The sequence below is a fragment of the Coffea eugenioides genome, chromosome 6, assembly GCF_003713205.1.
Source record: "Coffea eugenioides isolate CCC68of chromosome 6, Ceug_1.0, whole genome shotgun sequence".
Taxonomy (NCBI): Eukaryota; Viridiplantae; Streptophyta; class Magnoliopsida; order Gentianales; family Rubiaceae; genus Coffea; species Coffea eugenioides.
The window spans coordinates 48158497-48183793 of NC_040040.1; the positions used below are offsets into that span (position 1 = coordinate 48158497).

Below are 25297 nucleotides of genomic sequence, written 5' to 3' on the forward strand. Positions count from 1 at the left end.
TCAAATTATTTTAATTTCAAAATTTTTTAAAATTCTATCACCTAGGAACCAGAGCAAGAGAACTTTGGAGAAACCGGTGAAGAGGAAGTAGTGCATCATGAGGACGCTGAGCTGGTCTTCGGTCAGGCTCAGGTATTGGACGAATTGGTGACTAAATTTTTTTAGAGATTTATTTTATCCTTTTTCATGCAATACCTTTTAATTTATAGAATAGTTAAAAAAAATTTATTCAATTCTCTATGCTTAGGAAAATGGCATGGAAGAAGCCGAAGAAGAGGAACTTGAAGCTGCGTTGGACGTACCCCAAGGTTAGGTAATGGACGAACCGGTGACTAAATATTTTTAAAAATTTATTTTATCCTTTTTATGCAAACCATTTAACTTATAGAATAATTTAAAAAATTATTCAATTCTCTATGGTTAGGAACATGAGGAGAATAAGGAAGAGCATACGGAAGAAGTTGGAGAAGAGGATGTTGTGCATGCTGAGGAAGCTGTGAGGCAAGTGGTCCAACCTCAGGAGCTAGATGAACTGGTAACTGAGTATATTTTAGAGTTTGATTTTATCTTTTTTATTAAACATTATTTTACTTAATGAAAAGAAGGTAAATTTGAAATTTTTTCTATTCAAAATCACAAGAATCATAGCAAACATCATGCTAAAAGAAATGACTAGTCTGTTTTGCTGAATCTTGTGATCATTAGTGTAGTTTTATTGCTTATTTGTGTTGTTTATTAAATATGAACTTTTTGAATACTAAATTGTGCATATTAGTTAATTCTAACTTTTAATTATTTTTATTTTTTTTTACTAATACAACTTATGTACACACATAAGGGGTATTTATGGAATCAAAATTTCGTCCCTCTTCTTGAAATATATTTTTAATAGTACTTTTTCTAATAGTACTTTAACTTCAGTAGAGATTTGTGTAATTTTACAAACTTTAGGCGAGGCTAGTGCAATTGTCAGAAACTCAAGGGAGGTTTCTTAAATTGTCCCAAAAGAAAATAAAGTTGCTAGGCAGTGTAGGAGGGGGGAGGGTGGAGGGACGGGGGTTGGGGGGTAGGGCAGGGACATGAGAGTTTTCTAACGACGAGGTGAGCTACAAGGGAAGAGTCTCCTGGTCGAAACCCGTCTCCTTGCCATTTCTATTTAGGGAAATTTGCTAAATTGGTCTCTCACATTTTCAGAAAAAACTTTTTTTGTCCCTCACATTTAAAATTAGCCACAATAGTCCTTCAGATATAAAAAGATCTACCCTATTGGTCCCAAAGTTCGTTCTCGCTCAGTTCTCCAGCCAAAAAGTGCACACATCTCTCATGTGCTCATAATTTCAAGAACAAAAATGAAAACACATTTCATTTTCTCTCTTTTTTTTTTTAAAAAAAAGAAGACGAAAATGTAAGCCACCAAACCCTTTCTTCCCTCTTTTTCCTATTTTTTCAGCTGCCAAAACCCTAATTGTAAGCTACCAAACCCCCAGTCCAAGAAAATTTCAATATGATTACCTACAAGTAATAGTAGAAAAGCAAGAAAAGACACCTCAGAAACTCACCCATTGAAGAGTACAATGAAACAAACAATAATCGGTGTCATTGTGGCAAAGTGCTCATGATTTTGACTTCTTGGAAACCTGCAAATTCTAGAAGGGAGATTCTTGGAAACCGGCATTGTTGTTGGCGTGATATTAAAGAATGAAGAAGTTAAAATCTCTCTTGTTTAATCTAGGTTTATATTTAAGGATTTGGTAGCTGATATGTTTCTTAAGAGGAAACGAAATGTGTTTTATTTTTTACCCTTAAAATTATGGGCACATGAGAGATGCGTGTGCTTTTTAGTTAGAGAAATGAGTGAAAACAAGTTTTGAAATCAATTGGGTAGACTTTTTTATATCTGAAGGACTATTATAGCTGATTTTAAATACGAGGGACCAAAAATTTTTTTTTCTAAAATTGTGAGGATCAATTTGACAAATTTTCCTTCTATTTATTTAACTACGTTGTACTTGTAATTTATATGATTTATTATGTGACTATCAAAATCATTCGCACTTCAACCCGACACTCAAACCCAAACCCAAAGAAAAAAAAATTCTGTAGATTTAATTTAACCAGATCAACGTGAATTCATATTTGATTCGCCATGTCCAACCATCTTCTTTTTATGCTTTATTTAATTAAAAAATTTGTCATAGTTATTAACAGATCCTTTTCTGAATGAAATTACCCATTGGTTCAACACGAATTCCTTTTAATATGTCTTACAATGATTTTGCCAAAAGCATCAACTCAAATCGGTTGCGAGTGATACTCTGAAAGCTAAATACCATCTATATTTTAATAGCTGGGAGTAAAATCTTTAGGAATATATGTGTTCCTAGGAACTCAAAGGTTCACACCCCCCAAGCAAAAAGGGCCGTTCAACATGTGCATCACCACTCTTAAGGGACTTCCTCATTGAGGACCTGCTATGCTAGAATTTTCAGGGTAAAGCCTAAAATCCCAAAGGGAAAATGTTATTTATGTTAAGGCCTTTACATCATTTCAGCGGGCTGGTTCTGGGAAAATCCATTTCAACATACATACAGCCTCCAACAGTCTCCAGAAAGTTATGGCATTCACATAGTTTTTTTTTTTTGTTTTTTTTTTGGGGGAGGGGGGGGGGGGTGGTGTGGGTGTGAAGAAAAGGACAGCCTGTTTAACTCTCCCACCTTTGTCAGAGTAACTATAATGGATCTACATCCATTTACAGTTTAATCTATGTTATGAAAGCCAGGAAGTAGTGATGTGATGAAGCCAAAGACAATCAGTTGGATCTCCTTCACAATTACCCACAAGCGGTTGCCACCTTCAGCTCTGCCAGGTTCCACGCCAGGTTCATTCTCTTCTGCCCCATTCTCGTTAAGAGGCTGATGCTCATTTTCGCCTACAGGTTGTCCATCTGCCAAGATTGAAGATGGTCATGTGTTAGGAAATGATTACTCTTTTGGTGACAACCGTAGTCTGAAATAAGTAAGGGATCGAGAATGGAACTTCATGTAACCACTGACATATCAAAATGCAGGTCATTTATGAGTTTTGTCCATTAGATTCTGATGATAACAATCTTTTATCATAGTGCTAGATGAGCTGTAAGGTTGTTAAGCAGAAATTGTGAAAATGCAGATAGTGCAGCTAAGCAAACAAAGATGAGAATCACATCAACATCAAGAAACTACAGCAGGGAGCAACTGTAACAAGACCATTCTCTTTCCATTTGATATCGTCTATTTGCACTCTTCATGGATTCTTTATACCCAAAAAAAATTGACTTTCAGACTAATTGATTCACGAATAATGGGAACCTAGCCGAGCCCACAAACAACCTCTGATATAGCTCACCAAAAAAACAAGTAAATGAAAGTTGTTCAAGACAGATTCCTTCACAGGGAACCCAAGATTGTTAGATAAATCACCAAATAAGCAGATGTGAGTTTCTCCGTGTGTGTGTGTGTGTGTGCAGAGAGAGAGAGAGAGAGAGAGAGAGAGATTAGAAAGTGAAACATATGAGGCTTCCAATAAGAAGGCTATACAAGAGAGAATCTGGAAGTAACTCAATCAGATTAAATAAATAGCCAAAATATATTCTTGTTGAGAGCTCATCACAGGATTGGGAAAAATTAATTTTTTAAATACAAGTTCTTGCCTTTTTTTCTGCATTACATGCTTACAGATTTTCAATAGAGATATAGTTAGTCAAAGTACCGGCAGCAGCAGCATCATTCTCATTTCCAGCTCCCTCAGGAGCATGAGCATTATCTGCCCGCACAGCAGGCCTTGGTGGTTGGGGAGGTGCAGCTGCCCGGTGCATCCCCTGTGAAAGCCACCGAACTAATGGTGCCAGAGCTCCAGTTTGATACCTGCATCAGCCAGTAGAATAATTGCAGCTCTTATTAGCTGGAGAGCAAGAGAATACCTGAACAGTATAAACCATGTAACAAACTTTTGATTGAGTCATGAACTTTTTGATTTTTTTCATTGAAAACAAAGAATTCAGTTGCCCAGTGGTTTTTGGCGGTGGACAAACAACAAAAGCGAAAATCCTGAGAAACTCTGCTACTTACAGATAAACTAATGAAGCAAAAAACACAAGCAGCACCAGCCTTTGTCTAGATCCATCTTGGTTAAACAAAAAGATAACTGCCACCAGCTTCAGAATAAGCAGCAAGTCAAGCTGGAAAGCAATTTGAAATCTCCTTACAACAACTTGTCGATGTCCAGGCTGCATTTGCTGCGGCTGTTGCTGCTCATGTTGCTGTTGTCCTTGATTCTCACCCACTGCTCCAGTTTCTGGTGGACTTGGCCCACTGTGAATGGTACAGATTTGCCAAATCAGTTAAATAAAATCACCAAGACCTCCTGTACTTAGAATTCTAGATTTGCAGTTGAAGATGGAAACAATTACGATTTTCATAAAATAGTGCATAATATGCATGCCAATGGATTGTTGTTAACTTCCTACACATTATTATTATTGCATTCACATAGAAAATATCATGACACTATTCGGAGGCCAAGACATGTTGCCCAACATGTTTGATTTCTGCATTTATTAAAATGCCTTGCTGATTGCCTCTGCAAGCTAAACAAGCAAGGTAAAAACCTTGAAGTAAGTTAACTAGTTTTTACCAAACTACCACTTCAAATCTTTTTAAAGGATATGGTAAATTCTAAAATGACGGTTTACTTTCTTGTGAATCCAAAATCTCAGCTGCGAAAGGAGTGCTTCACATTCAGCATGTCTAAAACCCCAAAGGGCCCAAACTCCAATAGTCCTAATATCCTGACAGATAGTAACCAAATAAATGGAGCCATAATATGAAGAAGAGATTACTATGAAAGGAACATCTATAACTATAAAAGATTAGGACAAAGTTTCATTTCCCTCAAAAGGTTCCATGTAGTTCTTTATCAACAATATTTGATATATAATTTGTTAGGGTTTTGCAGGTGGAGAAGGGCCGAGTCTGCAAGCATACTTTCAACAGACCTTATTTGATTCAACAAACTCTAATGCTTGTTCATAAAATTATCCAACAATCATTTCTTATGCGCACATACCAACAATAACCAACTAATAACATAATTTGTTAGCTACTGAATGAAAAATAAAAGGGCATCATTTACTTTAACAAGGATTGTACTGAATCTTAACCGAAATTAATGTCAGAAAACATACTTTTATCCTCTTGCACCTAGGGCTGTAAACAAATCAAGCCATAACGAATAGTTCAGGCTCAATTTGTCAAAACTCAAAAGCTCAGTTCCAGTAAAATTTTTAGTGAGGTCGAGCTCAAATTTGAACAATGATTAGAATTCGATTAAGTTATCGAACTGAGTTCGAATACCAAGAATTTGCCTCGTTAAGGCTCGAGTATTTTTTTATATTTTTTAAGAAACATACAGCTATATTTTACATAGAATTACATTTTTACTATTATATTCCATAAAATCGATATATGTAATATTCATAAAATACTACTCAAATTAAAAAAATAGAAACAAATTTCGGGGTTTCCAGTCGAGATAGACCCTATAGAATACAAGATTGATGATAAGGATATGGTATCTACACAAGGTTCCCCTTTAGGTTAAGAAAGTCAAATTGAACTTGAGCTTAAATTCTAAGCTTGTATAAGATACAAGCTTGAAACCCAGCCTCACAGGTCAAAAGTTTTGGATCGATCCGATTTGTTTACAGCCCTACTTGTGTTATTACCTATTAACTCAATAAGAACAACCTATGGACTATATATAATAAAGCAAAATATGGAAACCTTGCAACTTGCTCAGGATTTAGTGAGTGATACTCCCAGAAACAACACTAAAGATCGATTTTATGCATGGAACAATAATTTTCCCTGCTATTTTGCATGCTAAGTGCACAATTTGTAACGAGGGACAACTTCTGCACAATGCATAAGAAAGGCCTATAATTGCCGCGTATGCCCAATGATCTTCTGGGACTTTGGTTAATTTTGCTGAACACACTTAAAAAAGTGATGAGTGTGGAAGAGAAATGGTTGACATGCAGGGTCATGTTGTAACACGGAAAGGAAATTCAAACTTTTATGACACATTACTAACAATTCAGACAAGTATACTTGGCAAATGCTTACGAGCTTCCATCAAAGTCTCACATGCAGGAAAAGCTTTTAGTAGATCCACTAAACATGTACGTCTAAATAAGCTAGTAAAAAAGCATAAGAAATATGTGACGCCCCAGCTAGGCCCCAATTCCAAACTTACCAACCTAAGCCTGCCTACTCTCGCAAGAAAAAGAGGAATCAAACCTACTGAAAAAATAACTCTCCTAAAATTAACATAATATCCTCAAACATCTTGTCCAGGGGACCTAGCAGGTCCAGCTACTGAATTGGCACCAGATTTAGTCTTAGAAGGATCCTCGTAACCAGTGTCTAAGAATTCCATGCCCTCTAGGTCTTGATTGGCTAACCTAGTCATGGCCTGGCAACCTGCTTGAAATTCACTAATCCAAATCCTGACCTCATTAGTCACTTCTTGAAAACACCAGATATGTTCTCCTAACTCAAGGTGCTTCTGCTTGGTCCTTTACCTCTCCTCCAGCACATTCACACACAGTGTTTGGAGGCGGGTCCCAGTTGGGACATCACAGAAAAAGTTTTTTGACCTTGTTAGCTTAGAAGTATACCCACATAATCATCCTATATATTCCAACAGAGAGGAGAACTAACATGGTGATTGAGTTTTATATGCCGCTGGAAAAGGCCCATTTCCAACATGACATAAGCATTTGCTTTTCCATTGTCCTTTCTTTTACCTTTTCCAATTTCTAAACCAAAGTAGTCAAGTGCTTTATATCAGGGAATACATGTTGCAGAGCTAAATATGCGAAGAATGATAGATTCACGCAATACCTGGATGCTTATGAAGACCAACAACGGCAATAAAAAAATTGCTTAAGTGTAAGATATCAAACAACAAAAGCAACACCCTAGTAGTTCAAACTATGGAGGAAATAAAATGGTATTAGGTTTTAAAAATTGTAAATCTGTAATACCATCGAAAGATTCCTCTCCTGGCCCAAGAATCAGTAAATATAAAAAGATGTCCATCACTTTTAGTGATAAAGATTCTAACAGAGATGAAGTCACCCATCTGGCCTTTCATCATGTTCTACACCACATAGCAGATCAGTATATCCATTTAAACTATGATGAACACATATCTCAGGCATTGCCAAATAAAGTTCAATTTGATTTAACCAGTTTCTTGCAATGAGTAAACTTAAGTGTTTAACCAAAGATTAACATCATTTTGATGTGCAGATAAAAGTAAACACCAGAGGGACCATTTCTTTATGTTTTATTTAAGAGGCACCATTTTTCTCCTTACCATTTTTTGCTTCAGAAATTATAATTCCATTCCTTTAATATGCAGCAATCCCAGTAAACAATCTCAATGCATTTTGTCCTGTTAAACTGTAAAAATATTGTTGTTTGCCTTTTTTTTTCTTTTTGGTGTGTAATAGCTTGATATTTAGGTGAGGATTCCATTTTGTAATGTCTCTCTGCTGGAAAAAAGGCAAAAGAGGAAAATAAAAAGATTAGGAAAAAAATCTTATATGCAGGATAAAATCAAACAGACAAGAAAGCGTTGGACTTGCAAAACCATTGTAAAGTTGCATGCAGCACAAAGAATCAGAAAGATTACTTGACCTAAGCAAAATACTACTGAATTATTATACCATCAAGTCATGCATAGCTAGAACACTCACGAAGGTATATTATAGGTGAAAGGGATTAGAGTATTTGGTGCAAATGCAGCAGTAGGCCCCATGAATGGAAAAGCTGGAACAGCATAAAGGCCACGTCCATGATTCATCCGTTCCTGGTTCTGTTGTGGAGGGTAAAATCCAGGAAAATATGAAGGATACATGATCGGGAGCGTCTGAAAATCTCCATTTAGCGAAGGTAAGCTGCTAAACTGTGCCTAGACAATTGAAACAAAGAGATTAGAACCCAATTAAGGAATGCATATAACCATATGAGCACAAAGTATTGAGTCTCCACAGCAACAAAATAAAGTTTCTTAGCTTTGCTTGTCAATGAAAATAAAGTTAACTACATCATTCTTCATGTTCTAAACAAAGAAAAGAAAAAATATGAAACCTTTCCAGTTCTGAATGAGAAAGGAACGGCAAAGTTAGTTGGAGGAAATCCGAATGATGAGGGAAAAAAATCATAATTTATTCACAGCGTTAACCACACTGGGAAATAAAATCCCTGAAAGCTTTTATTTTCATTTATTTGTACTTTACAACATAGGCAGAACCTAATATAGCACACCTTCCACAAATTTGGCAAACAAATAAGCTACCTCCAAAAGATTTGTGGTGGGCTATGGTGTTAAATTGTTGGCAAAAAGTCACATTAAACTTCAGCTTTAATGAAAACACTTCCTCATCTGGTATTTTGAAATATCAAATCTGAAAAGAAAATAACAAAAGGTTCTTTTCCTCACATCTTGCTAGAAATACCAGGATAACCCTTCCAAATAGGTTGATTCTAGCCTTGAATCAAAAGAAGTAGAATTCCAAATGTATATCCTTAACTCCAACTTAAATACTGCATGATCTTACCAGCCAAGAAATCAATTCCTTGTTTAGTTGCTAACTAGTGGGTTTCGAACAACTTGTGTACTCAGTTTACAAATACAAGAAGGAAAAGATTTTGATATAACCAGTTCATGGAACGTGGATAGAACAATAATTGTTCAAAAAAATAAGCTCAGCGGCAGTTGATATAACCAAGCACTGGAAAAATGTTGCTATTCAGCCCATATCATACGAGCATTTGGGGACTCAAAGACTAAGGTGACAGCTGGCATGATTTGTGTATTGGTTTTTTCCATTCGTGATCACGCACTAACAAAAAAGATTCATATTGGCAACTAAAAGAGTTAACACTCTGTCCTAACCAAAAATATTTGTAAAAATAATGCTTTTACTTGTTTAACCAAAGAAAGTTACTGGACAAAACATGCATGATCATTACACATAAATGATGTACCCTCTTCGTTTACCAGTATAAAAGTTCATACTCCTCTCTTCTCTTGTCCCTGTTCATTGTACCCTTCCAGCTTCCTGCCTCACCCTGAAAAAGCAAACCAACCCACTTTTCATGGCTCATCCCTGGTTCCCCCCTGTCATCCTCCAAACACCCTTTTCTGTGAGTCAACACCCTCTTACCACATTTCTGAATCATCTCTCTGATCCTCCCCTTCTTGGAGCCCCCCCCCCCGGACACTAGAACCTCTTCTTTGAAAAAGTTCCAAACACACACACACACACCACTCATGCCAAAAAGAAAATGCCCTCACCAACCCCAAAAGGGTTGGACCATTATTGCACGCAAATAGACTCCTATAAATTTGAGGAACAATTTAATGGGTGCAATGGTTGCATTTGTTACAGCCAAATTGGATATTCAGTTTCACACATGATACATAACTCATCAATTTAGGACAAAATACGCTGATTGAAGACAGTGATGACAGATTGTCTAGGTGAAAGGAGTATAAAACTTGGACAAGCTTAATGGTTGGCAACGCCACCAGACTGGGCCATTTGTGGTGCATTTTGGGTGGATTCAAGTCTCAATATCAAATCTTGGGCCATCAATGATATCTAGGCTGAGAAAGTGTCCCACAGGCCATAAGCCAGACAGTCACTGCCAGGTACCACAGATTGTTGCCACAGAAAATAGTCTTTCGAACATAAGAAAGAGATTTACTAAAAAGAAAAAAGGCACGAAAAAAGGCTCTTTCATAGAATCAATCCTATTTTCCTGCGTTGTAACAAGGATACATGTATCAAACCTATTTATATTCATCCTACAGAAGTAAACATAGCAGAGCATGTATTCTATTAATATCAGATGCAAAACACCAAAAACATAGATTGTATCAAGTGGCCCCAATATTAAGCTAATTTCGTGCTTTCTTATAATGGTAATAACCGACCACCTAACCAATCGTGACCTTTCTAAAAGTGATAAATTGAACGAAAAGTACGATCTAACTGAAAATGCAAACTGTAATTATCCCTCAGCTCTACATGTAAACAATCTAAAATTGAAACCATTAAGCAACATTCTAGCAGTAAGTTTCCACATTTAAAACGTACCTAGTTTATAGCAAAAGCAAATGGCAAAACCTGATTAACTTTTGTTTAGCGTGAACCCTCATAACAGCATAGAACCACCAGACAATCTTTTAATGGCGCATTAGTTCCATAATATCACAAATCAGTGAGATAACAACTAGTTTCTACCTCCAGATCTAGGTGGAAAAAGTATCTTATTCCCTTATATATAACAACTATTTCTTTGCTGTAACTTACATCCTTTAAGAGCAATGTTCGTGGAACAAAGTACACTCTGAATGCATCCACATACCATGTGACAAGTTTTTCACTTAATACTACCAAAAGGACAACAAAATCTTCAATGATGACTTTACTATTACAGAACTAACGCAATTTAAATGCATTACAAGAAAATGGGATATAGTAATTCTCTGTGAATCCCAGTTTCCGAACCTAACAACATCATCATGCACACTAGACTGGACTTTGGTGATTCTGTGGAGATATTATGCTTACATTTCAAGCAAGTTGGAGCTCAATAAATTCAAGCAGAATTCGAGTGATGGAGCTAGAGAAAGTGTATTGCTTTTATTGGAAATGTAGTTGATCATCTACACCCAGATGCCACCTGGCAACCATCACCTAGTCCAGACCTCCAACATCACCAAAGACGAAACGACAAAAATTTAAAAGGCAAGCAAAAAAAAAAAAAAATCCTTTCCTTGTATACCAACCAAGTATTTCCATCACTGATGAAATCTAAGATCAAGACGGTAATCTTAATTTACTCGAACACGAGTTTTCTCCATTCAAACTAGTAGGAAAAAGCTACCTATCTCCAGCATTCTCGGATTACACATGGAACACACGCTGAAAATTTTGGACAAAGCAATCATTCCTCCAGTGCTCAACAGTAAGATTTCTTACAAAAACAAAGTAATACTAAATCCCCACCTCAAGGCATGGCTCTCCTCTCTCAAAATCTTCCCCCTGAAACACTAATACAAAGTAACATTTAGCGAGAAACAAAAATGAAAAGGAACTTTCTAAATAAACCTAAACCCCATTTCCTTCCATTGAAGAAACTCAATTCTTTAAGGGTTTTCATCGCCTTTTTCTCTCTCTATGTTTCTCTCTCTGACACACACGGACGATCATATGCCAGAAGCTAACAGAGCCCAGATCATAGAAACAAAATTAAACAAATACACGAAGAACCCATGTAAAAAAAATTGAAAAAACCATAAAATCTGAAAAGCAAAAACACAAAGAAGATAAAAAAAAAACCAAAAATGCTAAGTTTATGGCATTTCTGAGCACACATATATCCACATATGAGAAACCCCAAAATTGAATCTTTTCCATTGCGATTTCTTCAATTTTTTTTTAAAAGAAGGGAACATTCTCTACCTGGGTTTGCTTGTTCAGAGTTTCTTCGGCAGCAGAAGAGGAAGAAGAAGGGGAAGAGTGAAGCTGTTGCTGCTGCTGATGCTGCTCTTCTTCAGCCATGGGAGCCAGCTCTCTCTCTCTTTCTCTCAACTCTTCTTCCTCTTTGGGTTTTTTATTATTATAACAATTCGATTTCTGCTTTTTATTTTTACGACTTTTTTTCCCTTTTTTTCTCTATTTTTCTTCCTTTCAATCGAATGTCGTCGGTCTGAGCTACGTGGTACTTTGTAACGTTGACCAATGGAACGTTGACACGTCATTGCATGAATTCTTACATTTGTTGGGTTTTTTAACTTAAAAAAAAAGGGAAAAAAGAAAACAGGTTTTATACTTTATAAGACCATTTAGAACAATTTGCTGGATGTGTACATTTTGTAATCGTGTATATACAAGAAAAAAAAAAATCGGCTACAAAAATTTTTTTTATTGAACCAAAAGAAATTTTTATAGATGTGGAACTAAAGATCTAAATTTGCTTTTGGAATAAATTTTCTCTTTTTTTTAGGCATAAGTGCTTTTTTGTTTTCCTTTCTTTTACTGAGAGGGCATATACACAAGCTTGTTACAAATTTTTTGCATATTAGTAGTAAGGTTTGTACCTAAATTTAAAAAGATTTTGGATTTTGTACATGTCCACGCATTATGATTTTTTTTCACAAGCTTTTCTATATGGAGATATGGTATAACAGCTTTCCCTGCTTCTATGGAATTTTCTGTTAAGATATTTTTTTACAGGGTTTATGTGGTTTTACGGTTCTTCTACTTTATATGTAAATAATACCTATCTTGTCACTATATGGTTTTTCCAATTAATAATAGCTTAGGCTAATTGAGGGAATTATTAGGTTAATGACATATAACCCATACATGAATAGAGGGGGAGGATTGGGTGGGTGAGGGAGGGAGGGAAGGATTGTACAAACCATACATTAATAAGTTATGGATTAATTTTTTTTTTACACTGAGAGTATATACACTGTTAGTATATATACAAGATTTATTCATAAGTTATATGGTGGAATATGGCAAGATTCACCTTTCACGGGTAACTCGACCGGTACTAGTCGTCAGTCTTTACTGGAATGTCCCGGGTTCAACTCCCGTGAGGTTAGGGATGGCAATGGGGGCGGGTGCCCGCGGGGGGCTCTCGGGGCGGGGGTTGGGGCGGGGGGTGGGGCGGGGGCGGGGGGAATTTTTTCCCCCCGCTTAGAAACGGGGCGGGGGGCGGGGGAGTAGGCCTGTCAACGGGTCGGGTCTAGACCCGGATCCGGACCGGATCCGTGAAATTATTGCGGGTATGGGTAGGGATTTAATTCCGTTTTCCGGATCCGGATCCGGATCCGTTTTGTCAAACAAAAAAACGGGTCGGATACGGAATATAGTATTCCGGCCCGTATTAGACCCGGATCCGGATATAAATGAATTAATAATTTTAAATATATATATTTATCAATATAATTTGATTAGAGTGATGTATTTTAATAAAGTTAATTTGATTTCTTTTCTTATTTGGTTTTTTCTTTGCATTAGTTAAAAATTAGTTTACAAATATATTTTTTTTTCATTTTTATTAGAAATTATAAATTTTGCTAAATTTGTTCGGGTAGACCCGGATCCGGATCCGGGACCCGCCGGACCCGCCGGATCCGGATCCGGAACATAGAATAAAAGACCCGTCGGGTAAACGGGTCGGGTCCGGGTCCGGCATAGTAATTCGGGTCCGGGTCCGGAATAATGAATTCCGGCCCGGACCCGGCCCGTTGACAGCCCTACGGGGGAGTATACCCCCGCCCCATCCCCCGCCCCGCCCCCCGCAAAACAAAAAAAAGTATATATATAATTATATATAACATGTAAGTTAATTAGTTATAAACTTATGATAATGATATTATTAGTTAGATGTATTATATAATGTATATTAGTTTATGTAATATAATTGATATTATCAATTATATGAATAATTCTACATGTCTACTAATAGAATTTATTAATTAGTTATACTAAATTTACTAATACATTTATACTAAATTTCTAATTACACTTAATAGAATAACACTTTTTTCTCAAAAAAAAGCACAAACACAATAATGAATTAGTGATTGCATTTGTACTAAAAGTGAAAACTTGACTATTTTAGTTATATTTATTTCATCATATTGGATTGTATTCAAATAACTTATGTTTGATTGTTTTTATGAGTTTCAATTGTAAAATTACAATGAATAATAATTTGGTGATGTGTTGATATTTTAGTACTTGATTATTTATTAAAATTTAATTATAATAAAATTATATAATAAAATTTTATTAACCCCGCGGGGCACCCGCGGGGGAAGCGGGGCAAGGCGGGCGGGGCGGGGGGAGCAGGAGGCGGGGGACGGGGGGAACTAATAGGCAACGGGGCGGGGGACGGGGGAGGGGTCCCCCGCCCCAACCCCGCCCCGTTGCCATCCCTACGTGAGGTAACTCGCTAGCATCCTTGGTCTGCTAGTCTTAGGGGATTAGTCTGGCCAAATAAAAGATCGGACACCCCTAAATGAAAAAAAAAAAAAAGAAGACTATGGCAATGTTCAAATACAAAGTAAAAACTAACCAATTGAACAAGTTAGATAAAATCGAGCTAACTTAACTATTTTTACATTGTAAATAATCAAACAGTGAAATTTGAACCTCCATCCAAGTTTTGACATTAAAATAGACAAAACTCTATTTAAAATGCTTAGTGGAAAAAAAAAAAAGAAATTCTCAAATTTATTATTGAAAGACAAGTAAGTAGACAACTACTTGAGGACATATTTGTCAAAAAAATAAACATGAGGACATGAATTTTATGTTCCCTCTTCAGAGCGTGCTAGTCCTGCTAAATAGTTTGCAAACAATATTGTATGGTCTTTTCCTTTTGTTTTTCTTTCCCACCCAATTCTTCAAGATACCTTTTCACTTGTAGAGAGGTAACTTTGGAACGCATACTGCTGCTCAAGCCACGACGTTGAGTAGAATTCGTGTCTAATTTATACATATCACATAGATAGATATGAATTTTATCAGCAAAAACATAAAAAAAAAAATACATTTAATGAAACTATAATATAACTAAGAAGACCTCTCTATTGTTGGTGCCGTATTTCATTGAATTTGCACCTACACAAATAGTTGTAGCTACTCTTATAAAAGGGATCTAACACCCAACATAATTAGCCTTGTACTTTTCAAATACAAAAGATGGTGCGAGCACTTCCTGCGTTCTTTTTCGTTTTCCATGCTTTGATCCTCTTTTCCCTTCTAAGTGACTTAGAATTGACAGAAACCACTGAGCTTTGATTCAATGGCCACCAAAAAAGGGACAAGTCCCTCTTTCAGCTATAAATCGGAGGTTCAAACCTCATTTATAATGAAAAAGATTTAAAACAAGTATCAAAGCATCTCTTTGATCTGGTCAAATCTGTATATCTGCTAATCCCCCTCACACAGTTGTTTTCCTCCCTCTTGAATATAATAGATTAGTTATACATATGTTATTGAAAAAAAAGGGGACTTAGATTGACAGAAATATATTGCAGTACAATCTCGCACTAGGCCTCTCCAGAACCAACACTCGGTGCTTGTATACATTGATGCTGTCTCGAACAAAATCGAGAACAAGGGGGGTAATGGTGTTGCGGTTTAGAATTACAATGACAGCCTCATCACCACCTGGGCAATTCCAACAACAGTCAAGAGATGATGCTGCTATATTGGAGGCCGAGGCAATCAGGACCGCCTTGCTCTAAGGCAATGGACGAGCACTGGACTTCAATTCTAGTTCATTCTGATTGTAAAATATTTAGTTGACAGGATTAACTTGAATTGTACTGGAATTTCCTCTTTAGATGTGCTGGCAGAAATGGTTGATGATATCCTACTTTTAAGTAGGGCGTTCTGATGATGTTCATTCACCTTCATAGAGAGGGAATGTAATCGCAATTGTCATGATTTGGCAAAATTCGCCATTAACCTTGTTGACGATACTAGGTGGAAGGAAAGCTTCCTGTGTGGCTTGAGAAAGATGCACACACTGATCCTCTAGCATTTGTCAGTCTTAATGTAAGTAATTTGTAATTATTAATTCTCTGATCTACACAATGATGACTTTTTGACCCAAAAATACAAGTAATACCAAATGAAGAGAGAACAGAACAGACTGCAGAAGATGTAAAGATGGCAAGGCAGAGAAAAACCAAGGTAATAAATATAACATCAGCTCATTCAATGTGAGACACATTACATCATCAAAGTTGATCTTAAACAAAACAGAGTAGGATCATAAGTATTTTCTCTACATAAATATTTTCTCTACATAGAAGGATAGGCAAGAAGTTGAAAGGACCAATATCTGATGAACATCATCATCCCCGAAGTACCATTGATTCATCTTTACAACCATCCAAATTCGCATGCTTGCCTTTCCTCAATAAAGCTGATTTTTCTTGCCATTCCAAGTTTAGCATATGTACCAATGGTGAAGACCTGCAAATCCCAGTGAAATACAATGAAACATGAATAAATACATTTCTAAAGCACCTTGTAAACTTACCGTGTTACAGCAGCTAGCCCATCTTTCCTAACCTTTCCCCTTTTAACAGGAAAAAAAACAACTCCAAAGTGCGAGCTTCTTCTAGTATCTAAATTCCCCAGAAATGCAACGCCAAAGGTGACTTGTAAGTGAAACACCTGCATGCATCTATCTACATGCATTCAGGACATATAGACCAAACTGAGATGGGTCGCTTAAGTATTTTTATGGTTGAGACAGAGGCAGGGGCTGTGAATTCTAGACCAACAATGTTTAAGCATGAGGTATCTAATGGAAGGCATAATAAACAACTCGATGACACTAGAGAAAGTTAATTCCTCTTTCTAGTACGACAACAAAGAGAAAATATCAACTTGATATCATAATACAAGGATGCAGCTTCCAATGCCAAAAGACACAGCCATACAGCTAAACAATACATTCACCTCTTGGGCGAACAAGCTTCTGGGAACCAAACAAGCTTTACCCATTGACAGTGAAAATTTGGCTTACCTTACAAACCTCTTGAGGTAGGACATGTCATTACCCTTCCTCATCCTCATCTGTAGAACCACCCTTTGAGTTGTCCGGAACCTTCACCTCTGCTTCCATCTCCACTTCCATTGACACTGGATATGTTGGTGCACTCCCTGCAAGCCAAAACGTGCTGTCACGTAAATAACAGTATAGTAATAAAATATGGCTCGACTTATAGAATAACAATCATATTATTACTAAAAACAATGATAGCGTACAACAACGGTAACTGTACTAATAACAACTAGAAGGAAGCCTCATAGTTGTAACTACAAAAATTTCAAAGAAATCTCACTATAGTGCCCTACACTGCACCTAAGTTGTAGTATTGAAGTAATTCCCATTTCTCAGCAATATTGTACTCGGATTGCTTAAAGGTCAAATATTTTCTCAGCAGCTAAAGAAAATTTTTGGTATGATTGTCCACCACGAGCTAAATCACAAACAACAAAACCCAAAAGAAATTGTTAATGCATACATACTAAATGCCGCTCTGTATGCTTTATAATAATACCCCCAGGCCACTATCTGCCAGATTTATAATGCAAATACAGGAAATTGAAGTTTCAGGTACATTACCATTGATCTTGTTAAATTTTCTACTTAATTTCATGTGTTTACTTATATATGCAGAAAATTTATTTCCAGTATCAGAGAATTCCTGCAAGACGCTTCATACACATAGAAAACTCAAATGACTAAAATTACATGTTGTCACTGGGCGCACAAAACAATAAGGTGAAAATAGATGTTATCATACTCTAAATTTTTTCAACATGATACACAGAGTTTTTGTCACAGAGAAATAGAATTCAGTGCTAGAATAGTAACTCTACATTCTGAAGCCCTCTTGAAAGTGTGTACCACAGTATTTCCTTAACGAGATTGCCAAAGATTCCTAGATGATCCTTCTCGCCCTTTCTTCAAATTTCATTCAACTTTCAATGTCACCAGCCCTAGGCCTTAAACTCAAGGTCTAAGTCATACCAGAACCCATATGCTGGTCCTCCATAGTACGAACTATGTGCTTATTCGTCACGTAACAGTTGCATATCATTTAAATCATATAGATAAGAAAATGTTTCCAGATGTACAACTATGGCACTGACTTAGCAATTCAATGAATCATATCCTAAAGCACCAACGGATGCTTCTCAACATACAGAATAAACAGCCCATGGAGCTGGAGAAAAATATTTTCTCTGCAAGTGAATGAAAGTTATCAAAATTTAAGCAATGCTATCTCTAAATATGGCATTTGCATCTTGTTGAAGATATGTGTAAATATTAGGAAAGATATGATTATAGTATCATGTATTAATTAGGTATCATATGATTATAGTATCATATATTAATTAGGTAGTTACACTTGTGTATATATATATGTATATTGTGTAGTCCAAAGGAATGTAGAAAAGTATTTTTTCTCCCCCTTTTTTCTTAGTTTCATGGTATCAGAGCCCTACCATCAAGGTTAGGGTCTCTGTCCGCTGCCGGAAAATTCAGTAGTCATCATTCGGTTCATCTGGTTCTGTATAGGACACATCTGTGTTCTATTCTTCACTCTTGTTTTAAAGAGTTCAGATCTGTCCTTTTTTGTTTTTATTCTGTTAATTCTGAACCCATGGCAGAAACGAAATCTGTCGTTACGTCTAATGTGGTTCCTGTGATGTCTAAGATCACGGACCACAAACTCAACAATTCTAACTATCTTGATTGGAGCAAAACGGTTCGTCTTTATCTGCGAAGCATTGATAAAGACAATCATCTGACTGATGATCCTCCAAAAGATGGTTCAAGACAGACATGGCTAAGGGAAGATGCTAGATTGTTCCTGCAAATACGGAATTCTATTGACAGTGAAGTAATTAGCTTAATTAATCACTGTGAATTTGTTAAGGAATTAATGGAGTATTTAGAATTTTTGTATTCTGGTAAAGGGAATATTTCTCGCATATATGAGGTGTGTCAAGCCTTTTATCGTGCAGAGAAACAAGATAAGTCCATCATGACTTATTTTATGGATTTTAAGAAAACTTATGAGGAGCTTAATCTGTTGTTACCGTTTAGTTCTGATGTGAAAGTTCAGCAAACTCAACGGGAACAGATGGCAATTATGAGTTTTTTGGCTGGTCTTTCACCTGAATTTGAAGCTGCTAAATCTCAAATTCTTTCCGGTCCTGACATCTCATCCTTGCAAGATGTGTTTAGTAGGGTGCTTCGCACAGAGAATACCCAGTCTGTTCAGTCCAGCAGTGCTCTTGTTGGTCTTGGAAAGAAGCAATACAAAGGTGGTGGTAAAGGAATTGACACTCGGGGACAGAATGCAGAAGTGGTTGTGTGTTACTATTGTCAAAAGCCGGGCCATATGAAGCGTGATTGTAAGAAATTGCAGTACAGGAACCAGAGAACTCAATCCGCACATATTGCTTCTACCAATGATGCTATTAATCATGAAAAGTCTGTTACGATCTCTGCAGATGAATTTGCTAAATTTTCTCAGTATCAAGAATCATTAAAGTCTTCATCTACTCCCGTAACTGCCATCGCTGAGTCAGGTAAACCAAACACATGCCTTGTGTCCTCGTCCTCCAAATGGGTAATTGATTCTGGTGCCACAGATCATATGACAGGTAATTCTAGTCTATTTTCTACCTTTCAGCCACACACATCCGCACCTACAGTTACCTTAGCTGATGGGTCAAAATCTCATGTTCTTGGATCAGGCTCAGTTAACCCCACTCCATTAATCTCATTGTCATCTGTCTTAAGTTTGCCTGAGTTGTCTTTTAATCTAATTTCTGTGAGTAAACTTACTCGTGCCCTCAATTGTTCTGCCAAATTCTTTCCTGACTATTGCTTGTTTCAGGATCTTACGACGAAGCAGATTATTGGTAAAGGGCATGAATCTGGAGGTCTTTACATTCTTGACACACAGATACCAAAGTCTATAGCTTGTTCTGGAATTGTAACTCCATTTGAAGCACATTGTAGGCTGGGTCATCCTTCAATATATGTCTAATCCTACTGTTAATCATTGGGCAGCTGTAGAACAAATTTTGTGTTATTTAAAAGGAGCTCCTGGACGTGGTATTCTGTATAAAAATCATGGTCATACTAGGATTGAGTGTTTTTCAGATGCTGATTGGGCAGGATCCAAGGCAGATCGAAGATCCACAACTGGATTTTGCGTCTTTGTTGGAGGAAACCTGGTCTCATGGAAGAGTAAGAAGCAGAATGTTGTCTCGCGATCGAGTGCAGAGTCAGAATATAGAGCTATGACACAATCGATATGTGAAATCATGTGGATAAATCAATTTCTAACTGAAGTAGGTCTCAAAACCTCAATGCCTGGAAAATTGTGGTGTGATAACCAAGCAGCTCTTCATATTGCATCCAATCCCGTATTTCATGAGCGAACAAAACACATCGAAATAGATTGTCATTTTGTTCGTGAGAAAATACAGCAGGGCTTGATTTCTACAGGATTTGTAAGGACTGGAGAACAATTGGGAGATCTCTTTACGAAGGCTCTACATGGGGTTCGAGTTGATTACCTTTGTAACAAGCTGGGCATGAGCAACATCTATACTCCAGCTTGAGGGGGAGTGTTGAAGATATGTGTAAATATTAGGAAAGATATGATTATAGTATCATGTATTAATTAGGTATCATATGATTATAGTATCATGTATTAATTAGGTATCATATGATTAAAGTATCATATATTAATTAGGTAGTTACACTTGTGTATATATATATGTATATTGTGTAGTCCAAAGGAATGTAGAAAAGTATTTTTTCTCCCCCTTTTTTCTTAGTTTTCACATCTCAATTAAGTTAGTTTTACATGGAAAGCAAAAAATTTGACCATGTTATGTATACATTGTCCTGGTAAGACCAGTAAATGAAGTTGAAAGGCTGCTGAATATGAATTTACTAAATGATGAAAGCCATGTGAGCACAGTTTGATAACAACTGTGATAAGAAGATTGACATAATAATGCCTGATATGAAGTGTTGAAAGAGGGATATAGAAAAGATGGATAAAAGTACCAAAAAATATTGTTCTAGGAAAGAAATTAATTTCAGCAAGAAGCATAGAATTTGAATAAGAAGACACAGAAAACAAAGTTATTTAATAACCTTTGCATTCCTCATACTATTTTATTCTTCTACTCTTAATTTTTGTCAACCATTAGCAGAACAAAAGATATCCATGTTCATGCACATAGGCATAAGTAATTCGAGAGACATTATTCTAGAAAGACTTCTAGAATTTAAGTCAAAATATGAGGTATAGTTTCAGCGTAAAAGACTAGTATATTTTCATGTAATATGCAGTCTGAAAGACACTAATATATCTTCTAAAGAATTCCCATAGCTTGAAAAAGGTCCATTGCCAAAGTTAATTTCATCATCTATGTGATTGGTGAAGTTAAAAGACCGGCACAAAACCTAGCTGATGGCATATGAACCAAAGACAATGCTTAAAGCATTCAAATGATTTTGAACTTTTGAGCTACTTGGAAGAAATTTTGGTATCGTAAGCATGATATACTGAAAACTTGAAGCAGGGGATGGGGATATCATATTTAGAGGAGCAGATTACAACGCTGTCTGAAATATCAAATGCACATTCAGAGATAAATTAATAGCCATGCTATGTGATATAGAAACAAGGCCCTTTTTTCAAGAGAGGGAGGTCAATGGAGGGAAGGAACCAGGGAGCACAGGGACAACTAGTCCTATTAAATTATGTGAAGTACGAACCACTAAGGGCAATAATAGGAAATAAGGCAAAATTTGTGTAATATGGAGTTTTGGAGTGTTTGGGAGGAAGGAAGCACTGTGCAAGCTGATGGATCTTTACCAAAGTTAGAAAAGATCCATCCACACTATCGAACATGTTGAATCTGACATATCAAAACTGAGACTTGTAACTATTCACTTCAAACTGGTCTCCCATGAAATAGAAGTTCAATTCAGACACCACAAAAATAACAACCAAACAATGCAGAGCAAAATGGTCACAAGCATCACTCCAACTATATGCATTTATATCAAAAGGAAAACTGTATGTTTGAAAGTTTATAGTGCCAAAGCAGTTTGCTCCATTTGTCACCACAATGGAATTAAAAATTGATAATTTAGCTATCAGAAAATATTGCACAATCACAAAAGAAGATAAAGAAGAAAAACAGCTTAAAGGAAATATTAAAATTAGAAGTCACTGATGTTAGCTCATTAAAAATTTGCATTGATAGAGGAGCCAGGCCAACAGGATCCAGCTTTTTGCAGAAATTTTCCAAAGAGCACAGCAAATAGACGACGACGGTTGAGTTTTAAACACAAATATTCCACCGAACAAAAAGACTATAGATAGAAAGACCTGCTACATCTTGTGATTAGATCTCACTTTTAGATAAATAGAATGCATAACAATGCTCAAGCAGCCTTCTTAGATCACCTCATTTATGCTTCTTCAGAACTCATATACTTAACCCAGTCATACAGTGTATACCTGATACGTAGTTTTAAAGCTCAGCTACTTCCTTGACAACTCTAAAGGAAGTATTCACCTATTGGTTCCTGTATACACGTCATGAGACTCCAAATGTACTTTTACACCCTCATTTTCTGCTGGCTGATGTTAAACCCCACTAAACTACCGCAAATTGTGCTATAACCCCAAATATCGAGCTCCACTATGCTCTAGTAACAACTTTAAAACCACAATTCAGAAGTTGTCCTCTGCATACTCATGATACTTCTATGCGGCTTAAACAATAATAGGCAATGCATCATATCCAGCCAACAATAATTTTGTTCTCCATTTCACTAAGATGAATAACAACGAACTGTTAGCATGACTTAAAACATAAAAACCAAGAAATTAAACCTAGTTTTGCTCAAAATTCTATCATCACCCCTTCTTATCTATTTCTTTACTATCATAAAAGCTAAAGCAATCTATTTGACATCTAAAAATGAGAATCGTATCTAGCCCATCAAAGGACAAGAGCATTTGTTCCTCGTTTTCCCCTCAACCACTGGATACAAGCAGAGAAGTGCTCTCAGCATATTAACCCTTATCAAATTCAATTATAAATTCTAGTAAGGACATACTGAATTAATCACTTAATTACTGCCATTTTTTTTCTTTTTACCTTCAATGAAATAAGAAGTGGAGGGCCAACCGCGAGAGGACGGGAAAGCCGGCGTTTCATCGTCAGTCACGAACTCAAAAGTAGTCGAAGTAGATTTCCCCTGGCTCAGACTGGGACCAAGATGACCCTCACTGTGGAGCCGCGCAGCAGTGGATAGCTTCCCAATGACCTCCACCACACCGCCGTAGGGATGGTTCCGGAGATTCGAAGGTGGCACCCAGTAAGAAGACCCAGGTCGAAACGGAAGCCAATCGGGAGCGGACCGGCGCACGATTATGTTCTGTATGACCTCCTCCAGCTTCCTGATCCCGCCGCTGATGGTCTCCACATCAGCCGACGACGGCGGCGATGACGCGGAGGACGAGGAGGAGGAAGAGGAGGAGGAAGAAGATGAAGCTGAAGAGGAAGAAGAATCCAACTCGATTTCTATGAGTTGGGCGGTGACCCGGGGTTTGCCGGAACGGTGCCGTTGAGCAAGGATTCGAGGGGAGAGGGGAAGGGTAGATGATGATTTGGGGTGGTAGATTAGGGTTTGAGAAATGAGACGACGCGTCATCGCCATTTCGGAGGTGGTGGTGGTAGGAATTTGAGGAGAGAATTGGAGAAAAAGGGGAGAAGTTATATGGATTGGGGTGGATAGAGTAGACAACAACAGGAGAATAGTTGGCGGTTGCCAGTGACCGTGTGACGGAGCCAGGAGACTGGCGACACTATATATACATATTAGTAGGAAAAGCACACCTTATGACGTGAACGTTAAGGAAATCAGTGGGAACGGCACACCTTATGTGCGTATAAATCCAAAAAGAAAATTTTCTAAATGACAAAATTATTAAATTTTTTAGTAGTAATTTAAGGTTTTGTTTTAGAAATATGGATGGAAGAATTGTGTTTTTTTTTGTTTTTTTGGATAAGTAGTTGGTGGTGGTTATTGTCTTATTGGAAGTTTTGGTAGGCTAGAAAAATGGGATGCATGTGTGTGTTTGTGTAGGCCTGTCAATCGGGTCTAATGAGTCGGGTTTTCATAAGTTTAAATTCAACTCATTTAATTTGGAACATTTTCGGGTTTTGAGTTATGAGTTTCGGGTTCATAAATGTGAAACTCATACTCAATTCACATAATATTCGGGTTGTGAGCCTTAATCGGGTTTAGCCCAAATTCACTTATTACTCCTTAATTTTCTTAATACAATTACTATAACTATTAAGTTGTAAAACTAATTTAACATTTTCATGACTATAATATTAAAACTAACTATGAACAAATAATAGTTCTTAAAAAGTATATAAACCAAAAAATTTCCAACAATATTTATATTTAATTAGTTCAAAATGCATGAAAAATAGTAATAAAACATGCGATCATAAGCCAATACATCTTTAAAAGTTGAAACTTTTTTATAATCTTGTGATTTGAATCTAAACATGCTTGATGATTTGTGTTTGTAGACCAAAAAAAATCAATTAATATTATGCTAACACAAAAATTTATTCAACCAATAAGAAAAGTTAGAGATTTAGTTATGCATTACTAATATTGGTTCTCAAGAAAACTCATGAAAAAGTCTTTAGATGTATTTTTGTATTTTGTAATTTATATATATTTAGTATTTAATAATAATATATTTGGATATATAATTATACATAATATCAAAATATAAATATTATATATATAGGTAATTAAAGGGCCGGACCTATATCGGGTTTGAGTCTAATAAGGCCCAATTTCGGCTCATATTTAATTCGGACATAATTTTTAAGGTTAAACTCAGATCGGCTAACTAAAAGGTCGGGCTCATCGGATTTTTTATCTGGCCGAATGAGTCGAGCTCGGGTTGGCCCAATCCCATTGATAGTCCTATGTTTGTGTGTGTATATTTTTGGGAGATGATGCAATAGGAATTATAAAAAATGATACAAATCCCTCCTCTCTCTTTTTATACATTATATAGATATAAAAATATTAACTATATATATATATAATTTTGTTTGTGTTTCGGATTCGATTTGGCTTCGGGTTCGAATTTAAATAAAAAATTAATTTTAATTTTGAGATCTATAAACACGTCTTGATGATCAATTATATTTTAATGTGATTAAACTGCTAACTTAAACATCTAAGGCTAATTTCATTTGTGTTCCATTAATCTTACATTTGAAGCATTGTATATTATAGCTGAAGCATTATAGTATATTCTAGTCCTTTCCCGCTGACTGGTTGGGGGAGTGATTCCCTCAGCCAGTAGTTGGGGTGGGAGGGAATGGGCAGGTTATGGGGGGATTAAAAATAAAAATGTATATTATAAATTTATGCAATTTTTTAAAAACGTTTAAGCACTACGGAGTCAACTCCAAAAATTGACGCTATATGCTGCTAAGTGCTAGTATATTATGTAAGGGTGGTTATCTAAATTTAAC

At 36.5% G+C, this 25297-nt stretch overlaps 2 protein-coding genes across 4 annotated transcripts; both read right to left on the reverse strand.

Annotated features, from left to right (window-relative positions):
• Nucleotides 1–2493: 2493 nt before the first annotated feature.
• On the reverse strand, nucleotides 2494–11728 carry LOC113774812. Its single transcript, XM_027319437.1, has 5 exons — nucleotides 11582–11728; nucleotides 7802–8016; nucleotides 4107–4349; nucleotides 3748–3902; nucleotides 2494–2944 (listed from the first exon to the last, which is right to left on the reverse strand). The coding sequence occupies exons 1-5, from the start codon at nucleotides 11678–11680 to the stop codon at nucleotides 2757–2759; spliced, it is 900 nt and encodes a 299-aa protein (XP_027175238.1). The 5' UTR covers nucleotides 11681–11728; the 3' UTR covers nucleotides 2494–2756.
• Nucleotides 11729–15822: 4094 nt separating this feature from the next.
• Nucleotides 15823–23573, reverse strand: LOC113775700. 3 transcript variants are annotated; one of them, XR_003468918.1, is made up of 4 exons: nucleotides 22880–23573; nucleotides 16686–16822; nucleotides 16194–16330; nucleotides 15823–16126 (listed from the first exon to the last, which is right to left on the reverse strand). XR_003468918.1 is itself a non-coding variant. In XM_027320684.1 (3 exons), the coding sequence occupies exons 1-2, from the start codon at nucleotides 23439–23441 to the stop codon at nucleotides 16716–16718; spliced, it is 669 nt and encodes a 222-aa protein (XP_027176485.1). In that variant the 5' UTR covers nucleotides 23442–23573; the 3' UTR covers nucleotides 15823–16126; nucleotides 16686–16715. The 3 variants fall into 3 exon arrangements, 1 of the variants encoding a protein (XP_027176485.1); XR_003468917.1 differs by having other exon boundaries at nucleotides 16194–16340; XM_027320684.1 differs by lacking the exon at nucleotides 16194–16330.
• Nucleotides 23574–25297: the final 1724 nt, after the last annotated feature.